At 42.5% G+C, this 8083-nt stretch overlaps 1 protein-coding gene across 1 annotated transcript; it reads left to right on the top strand.

The window, feature by feature from the left end:
• On the top strand, window positions 1-1781 carry LOC131879608 (uncharacterized). The gene is made up of 3 exons (XM_059225968.1): window positions 1-145; window positions 250-1067; window positions 1752-1781. The coding sequence occupies exons 1-3, from the start codon at window positions 1-3 to the stop codon at window positions 1779-1781; spliced, it is 993 nt and encodes a 330-aa protein (XP_059081951.1).
• The last annotated feature ends 6302 nt before the right edge of the window (window positions 1782-8083 follow it).

Genomic DNA, 8083 nt, shown 5'->3' with positions numbered 1-8083 from the left:
ATGGCGGATTTGCCTAAGGAGAGGTTGATTCCGTCGCCGCTCTTCTACTATACTTCTGTGGATTATTTTGGACCATTCGAAATCCGGGTAAGCCGAAACAAGACGGAAAGAGGTATGGCTGTCTCTTTGTCTGCATGGTCGCAAGGTCAGTTCATTTGGAGCTGGCCCAATCTCGGTCGACTCCGGATTTCTTAAATGCCCTGAGAACATTCTGTAATTTGAGGGGAAAACCCAGATATCTATATTCAGATAACGGGACGAACTTCCGTGGAGCCGAGGCCGAGTTGAGACAAGCTTTGAGTGCCAGAGATCGTGACCCCCTCTTACAGGAAGAAATGTTGAAAGAAAGCATCACGTGGCAATTCCAGCCGCCATCGGCGCCTCATTTTGGTGGCATACATGAGGCCCTGGTGAAGAGTTCGAAGAGAGCCTTGTACAAAGCAATGACCCAAGCACAACAGAGACGGAGCTTGCGGGAATTCGAATTGAGGACCTTGTTATCAGAAGTCACGGGATTGCTAAATTCACGTCCTCTCACCTACGTCGGCGGGGATCCAGAAGATCTCCAAGCATTGACTCCTAATCATTTTCTGATTCAAAGAGCTAGCAAGAATCTAGCTCCTATTCCAGTGAACACGAAAGTCGTTAATCCACGGGATAGTTATCGATTTGTTCAATCCTTTGTGGAAGATGTGTGGAGAATGTGGCAATCCGAATACCTTCTGACCCTGCTTGCTCGTTCCAAGTGGCGATCTCAAGAGAGGAACCTTTGCGTGGGAGATGTCGTCTTGGTTGTGGACAATAATCTGCCACGGGGGAAGTGGCGTTGGGGTTACATCTCGGAGGTGTACCCGGGAATGGACGGCTTGGTTAGGAAAGCCAAAGTGAGCACCCCCAAGGGCGAGTTTCTTCGCCCTGTAGTTAAGCTCGTCCTTCTGGAGAGAGCCAAGGAGCCGATCGATGGTGGTGACCCGCCGGTGGCGAGTGCCCCGGGGGGAGGAGATGTTCCGGTGAAATGTGAATGTCGGTGGCTCCCTGAGAAAAAGGAAACGGAAGGGAAAGAAAAAGTAAACAGAATAGATCAAGTTCTTGTTGTGACGTGAACACGAGGAAAAATATAAGGTGAAAAACGAAAGAAAGTTATTTATTATACAGTCCACTAGTAAACCACTGAATCGTCGGACCAATAGTTAAAACAAATAGTTTCATATATGGCGGATTGTTGCCCATTCTGGCTTCAAGGGTTACCATTCGAGGCAAATATCCACTAGAGAAGTGTGGTTTGGGTTGGTTGGCGAAGACTTGGGATCTAACCCATGAACACACGTTCAATTTTAACTCAATCAGGCATTAGTCAAATGTGCTACAACAATCTCCTTTGTATATTTATTTTTGTTTTGTATTGTATTGTATTTGGTATTACATTTATCCTTGGATATGCTACATGTATATGTTACCCTGAGTGTTCGGTTCTCAGATTTTGGTAGGATAGTGGCCGTTCTGTAATACCTGTTGATCGTTGGTCGCTGGGTCCGTTGAGAGTAAAGCATGGATTCATCGTTTGAGAGTAAGCGACCATTCAATTGGGAGAGGTTGGGTTTGGTTGGTTGAGTTCCCGGCATTTCTGGGTTCTTCTCTCTTTGAGCTAAGATGTCATTGGTCCGGACTGCTGTTGAGTTTCCGAATGAGTGAATTAGAATAGAACTATCGGAGATATATTCCGAGTGGTTTGGTTCTGGTTTGCCTTGCAGGACGGACAAGAGACGAATGAGAAGAAGTGAAGCTTGGAAGGAGATCAAAGGACAGATGAGAAAAATAATGGTATTGGTTACACAACCTATACTTATGATCACACCAACTCATCTTTTCATGAATTTTAACCAGAATGTATATGACGGTAAATTCTCGATATCTTAATCTGATTATCTTTGAACTCGATCGAATGCTATGAGGTAAGACAACAGAGTGCGCTTATTGCGTGTTGTTATTTGGGGTATGTAACTATGTCATGAGTAGAGGTGGGCAAATATGCAAACTTTCGGACCAAAATATGTACCTGAATATGCAACGAAAATGGCAAATTATGGAATAGATATTTGCAACACATTTAGGAACTTTGCTAATATATTTAAGCCTTACAGGTTTAATGTCTCGATAAGACTGCTTTATTCAGTAAAATGGTATTGTATTGCAAAGACCACCCAAATCATCAAATGTGATGTGTATATCCTATATCCTAAACCGCTCATCTTATTCAAAATAAGCACTTTATACGACCACAAAATCTTGTTGAATAGATGAACTCGGCCAAGTTTGAGCCCAAACCAATTTTTAGGGAACTCAGGAGACATATTCAAAGTTGTGTAGTAAACACTACATAAAAATGAAATTTTCGGCCTGCTCTTGGTCAGCTACATAAGCTTTTGACAACATAACTTTGAAACGATCGACTTTGCATGTAAATGATATAAGATTGACCTACCGTTAATTGAGGAGATCTACGTTTCTTATTTTATTACTTTAATTCGAAAAGTGGCTCAGAGTGGCTATGACCAAGAGCAGGCCGATTTGGCGGGAAGCTCGTTCGCAGTCCATATTTCTAAAAGTCCGTGACCTTCTTTAGATCATACGGCTTCCTTGTTCCTAAAGTCTGTTGGTTCAGTCACACGCACTATGATGTTATCGTCCTCGAGTTGCTTGATAACTTTGTCTGCTTCTTCTTTGTAGTACACTGGTATTGATCTTGTAGTGAGGATGCGCTGAGGTTTAATGTGAATGGAATCAACCTAGTGTAATTTCATGGACTCGTCTTTCACGCTATGGCGCCCTAGATTGTCTAATAAGACCCATGTAAAGTCCATTTTATCTGCTCGATAGAGTCATTAAAGGGCTTGTGGTCACTGTCGAATTGCTTCACTAGAGGGAATTGTTCAATTGTTCAAGGGAATTTCATTAAACTAAAATTTCTGCATGCAAATCTGAAGAAATCAATGCTTTATGATAGCAGATTTTGAACCACAAATAACTCGTTTTGATATTGAGCCGTCACAACCTATTTTTCAACCATATAGAGTCCTAAAGAGTCCGTTTTGAGACCACATTTAAGTCCTGGAGCAGATCCTTTCCCTAATGAGAACTTTGAAAATATTGTTTTTGTTCATATGTAATTATCATAACTATAAGTAATGATTCATTTTTAGAGAAGAAGTGGTGAAGAAAATTGGAAAGCAAGTTACTTATTGAATTGATGCACTGACTATATTGTGGTAAAACATATTATGAAACATGAACAGCCGTTACCTCCATGGTGTTCCTGATTGGAGCTATCTTCCTCTAAAATCAGAGTTTTTGGATCCAGTTGAAATCCGTATAAGTTTTTCATTTGCAGAAATTCATAATCAGCACAATAAACCGATTGGGTTAGAAATAGAAAAGTTTGACTTGTTAACAGTTGCACCAACATTCTTGATGAAAGCTGTGCTACAAATGGACAATTTGACACATTCAAACAATGCCAGTTTGAAAAGGACCTCAATCAATATCATATTCTTCCCGAAGAGAAATGAACGTATGCGTAAGGACTGCAAAACTGGATATGAGGAATCACAATAGATATTCTAAAACAACTTGTGTCGTTTTCTTTTGGTTCCAAACGACGTTTTGGTCTTAACATGGCTTTTTAATGTCTTTAATGGCCAAATTAAGGTTCTGAGAAAGTGGCAAAGAACGGAGAACACTTTTGAAGCATGGCTTTTGAAGAACATTCAGACTCTCTTCAGTAAAAGGAAGAGAAGTTATTTAAACAGTTTTTTGAACACGTGGCAGAAAATGATAAAACTAGTGACATTTAAAGCGAAAATGTTCTATATTGCTTTTCAGTCATCTCATTCTTATATTTACTGACATATTTTCCTTCCCCCTACAACCCAGCCATGCCATGAAGGGGATTTTGCATCCAAATGCAAAGCATGAAACTGTTATTAAGTTCTCATACAACCAGTGTAAATTTTGGGCGTTGAGAAGGCAAACAAGCAAATTCATTCATGCATTATATTGAAGGTCCAAACACCTCAAGCTGAAGATCTCGCACACAACCCAAGTAATATGGAGGTTTGGGCCCAATGAGTCTTATGGCTCTCCCTTCTCCTCTTCCTTGCTCAATAGAGCGACAAGCAACAAGCAAAATGTGCCTAGATGATACTGTAGCACCTTCCAAACCAAGCTGAAACATGCATCCCCCATCTCATACAAATAGACATGCATACAAATTAAAAAAAACTTCAGTAACACAATTCTTTTCCTAATGGTAGGGCTAACACTTAATGCCCTACAGTGCCATTTGCCAATGATGCGACAACAAATGTGTCGGAAAAGGGGGAATACCCATATTAAACACGGCACTTGAAATGGCTCAATTCGTGCATGACAATCAATCGCAGAGGACTTTCTTTTGGCGATGCGAAGAGCTCGGAACTTCTTGAAGCGTCCATCGCACACTCTGTTTCTGGAGAGACCATCTAGAGAGAACATGTAATAAACTTGACGCAAAAATTGGTGTTCGAAGGACCCATTTGTTATGCAGATAGACCTTTTATTAGTTCATCTCATCATTCATCAATCCAATATAAGGCACACCTTTTGGGTGTACAAAGATCCTACTACCGGGTAGAAGACTGCCAAATCAACAAATCACGTCTCACACGAACTACCAATTTCTGGCTTCCGAAATAAAATGTAAGCATCTTCAAAATTTTTGTCGCCTCTGACAACATTTTCTTACATTAATCTTCGGACAACAACAATACAGCGTTTGTATACCATTTATTCAACTTGTCCTATATAATGATTTCAAGCCGTTATATGAAATGAACATATGTGTAGGAGCCTTAAGTATGAGTTTTGCAATGAAATTTGCTTCTGCGTTTTCCTAACTTATTTTGGCCAAAAGGTCAAAATCTGAAAGGAAACAATCTTGACAAAAATCGGTCGCATGATGATGAAAAGGAAGTTTACCTCCGTCGTTACTAGTCCTCGTCTTGTCTATGGGTCTAATCTAGCTAAACTATTACAATGGTTTGAATTTAGAATATAGCAGTAAGTGTCTAATAACTGTCTAGAAGTGTGCGAGAATCTTGATGGTAAAAATAAGATACATACAAACTGCGTAAGAGAATGAGAACCGGTGGTCGGTGGGTGTAGCGGAGGTTCTCACACAACTACCCTCGATAGCTTCTCTTACGCTAATGACGACCGGAAGTTGCAATGTTATGAAAGCATGGTTGAACGTGCAATTCGGAATAGATCATAAGTATCAACGCAACCTCGACTGGCTTGTACTTCCTCCTAATAATGACTATAAGTAAACATTGTCTTTCATGATGATGAAAAGGAAGTTTACTGCCGTCGTTACCAGTCGTCATCTTGTCTATGGGTCTAATCTAGCTAAACTATTATAATGGTTTGAATTTAGAACATAGCAGTAGGTGTCTGAAGTCTCCCAAGGGACAATTTATTTTTCGCTCTGGACACGGGTATTTCAAGTCAGTTATATTCTCAAAACAGGTGAAGCTTGCTTCCATTTTTCGACATCAGACATTGAATAGTGACCCGGTTGAGAGCTCCATGGTGCCCAACCTCCCAAACTACCGATATCGCTTTCAGATATGCGCACTCCCTTCAAGTAGGTAGTTCCCCCAACCCTGGCGCTATTTAGACCGTACGGGCTGGGGTCTGTCCCAATACTTTGCATGATCCACTTTTGTTATCGAGTACACGCTGCTTAAGTCGCATTTGTATGGCTTTTGTTTGGCCTCATGTGTGGAAGCATAAACGTGTTGGATCTTTTGGCAACATGGCCAGGTAGCGTGATGTCAGTTTGACCTTGTTGATGTTCCATGCCTGATCGCCCAATGTCCTACATTGAATTGATCATTTTTCCTTGACCGAAACTGAATGGAGACAACTTGTCTTAGAAGGTCAATGGAGATGTCCCGCCTCGTAACTGTCGTCTGTTGATGCGCGTGAGAGATGAATTGCTTGCAGACTCTGGTCCAGAACTCGTCTGTTGATCGGAATACAGATGGGTCTCATACAGCGGGTAGCAGCTTGTCCAGTCCCTCGTCTCGAACGCAGGCAATGACAGCTCTGATGGTCTGTGAGGTGGTCCACGCGTCGGCCGCGGCCACCACGTTGGCTGTAGCTTCGAATCGATAGAATTCCCGATTGGAGGTACTGCTCAGGATCGGTAAACAGATGCGGAGCCCATCGTTTGGTATGTTCCGTTTCTGTTGTTGGTTGTCGGAGAGCATTGAGCTCGCCTTCCATTTCCCCGATCTTTTGGATGATTGCTTCTTGTCCTTCAACATGAGCAATGTTAATTAATTTTTTGATTAACTGTACTTCGGCCAGGGATTTAGGTTAGGATCGGTATGCTAGTAGGTTGGTTATTTGTGACTCGAATTGTGAGTATGTAGCGTCACCATCGTTAGACTGTTTTGTCCTTAAAGGCGGTTTGAAATTCCCGCCTAGCTTTTCCCGAGAAAGCAGCTGTTCTGGATTTTTGGATGGATGTCGGGACGACTGAATTACACGACATAAGTAACCGTTTTCTGACTTTAATTAGAGTGCCAAAAGTATTACCTTGCCATCGTGGGTGTCCTTATGATAGGGTATCACGTTGGGGTGTCCACAGATGTTGAGTCGGATCCTACCGACTGTGCCAATTTGGTAGCGGTATGGATTGTCGATGACCAGTACCACTGATGATACCAAGGGATGGTGACACTCTAGCGGATTCGACTTGATCTTGATCTAACGAGTAGGTTGGAGTGATGGGTTTGGGTAATCCGCCTACATCCCAAGAAGAAGTAGAAGTAGCACAAGTCTTGTGGCCAGTACTTTATTTCTGACGTAGTTCATATATACGTATCAGTATGGAGGCACAAACATACAGTACTCTCATGTTGGGAGTCCAGTAGCTACTTATCTTACGCTCAAGACAAACTTTACCAAGAAACCTCTTGGAACACTTTTTATGCATCGGGTGGTGACAGATATGTATGGCTAAATAGCACTAAATGTTCGTATTAATGTTATTGTTATATGACAGGTTGACAGGTCTTTGGATCTGCTCCCAGCCTGCTAGGTCTGACATCTTCGCAATGCTTACTCATTAATCTTCGTTGTCATTATTTGTACGTTTGACTCATTAATCTTCCTTGCCGTTATTTGCATGCTTGGCCTTGACATCTTTGCAATGTTTGCTTCCAACATTAGTCTTCGCTCCATACTTATTGCTCGGGTGACTATCTCTCTTGCCTTATAATGGTCTATCGCAACTCATTACTATCTGGCTGAACGCTGTTTCACTACAAAACTAAATGCCAATGATGGTGATGCCTGAGGCATTCACGGCTATGTGATGAGGAGAGGACGAGAGAAGTGTGGTCTCAAAGTGTTTGGTAATATAGAGCTCCAACCCACCGCCGGGCCGACCACGCCCAACGGGCTTCCTGGCAGCAATTACTAAGCTCTATTTGCCAGGAAAGCAACTCTCGTGTTTCTCCTCGGTGACCCACGTCTCGGATAAGTTTCCTCGGATCTTGTCGAGACACCGTCCAGCTCCAGCCACTCGCAGCATGTTCGCCTGTCCATGACAATTGAGCAAGCAGGACGACACCGGTTGATTCCCTCCTCTCCTCCGCTTGTTGTTGATCCGCTGTTGCCGCCGATGCTGATTCCTTTCGATACCGAGTTGTTCAATCCGACCTAGAAAAGAGAAATCACTATGGCCATTGAGGGGGGAATAGGAAGGGATGATTAGGAAGAGGAAGAGGGTTGAAGGGCTAGAAGCTCACGTCTTGAAGAAGACGTGGGCCGGGAAGGGGAAGGGGGGATTGGAAGGGGAGGTACATTGAACGGGGCATATCACAGATTCAGGGGGGGGGCACTGCTCGTGGGAGTGGCCCTGCTCACTGGTATCACAGTTGGAACTATTTTATCAATTTAAAACCATAAAAGCAATGTTCTTGTCGGTCAAGTAAAAAGGCGCGTCCACCATTTAAGGCGTCAGCTGACAAAAAAA

This window comes from Tigriopus californicus, chromosome 4, assembly GCF_007210705.1.
Source record: "Tigriopus californicus strain San Diego chromosome 4, Tcal_SD_v2.1, whole genome shotgun sequence".
Lineage (NCBI taxonomy): Eukaryota > Metazoa > Arthropoda > Copepoda > Harpacticoida > Harpacticidae > Tigriopus > Tigriopus californicus.
This window is presented reverse-complemented; position numbering and strand designations above follow the sequence as displayed.

Coding starts and splice junctions, on each gene's coding strand:
- LOC131879608 (XM_059225968.1), top strand. CDS start 1: ATGGCGGATTTGCCTAAGGAGAGGTTGATTCCGTCGCCGCTCTTCTAC. Junction 146..249: donor TTTGTCTGCATGGTCGCAAG/GTCAGTTCATTT, acceptor ATCTATATTCAG/ATAACGGGACGAACTTCCGT. Junction 1,068..1,751: donor AAACGGAAGGGAAAGAAAAA/GTAAACAGAATA, acceptor TTTGCCTTGCAG/GACGGACAAGAGACGAATGA.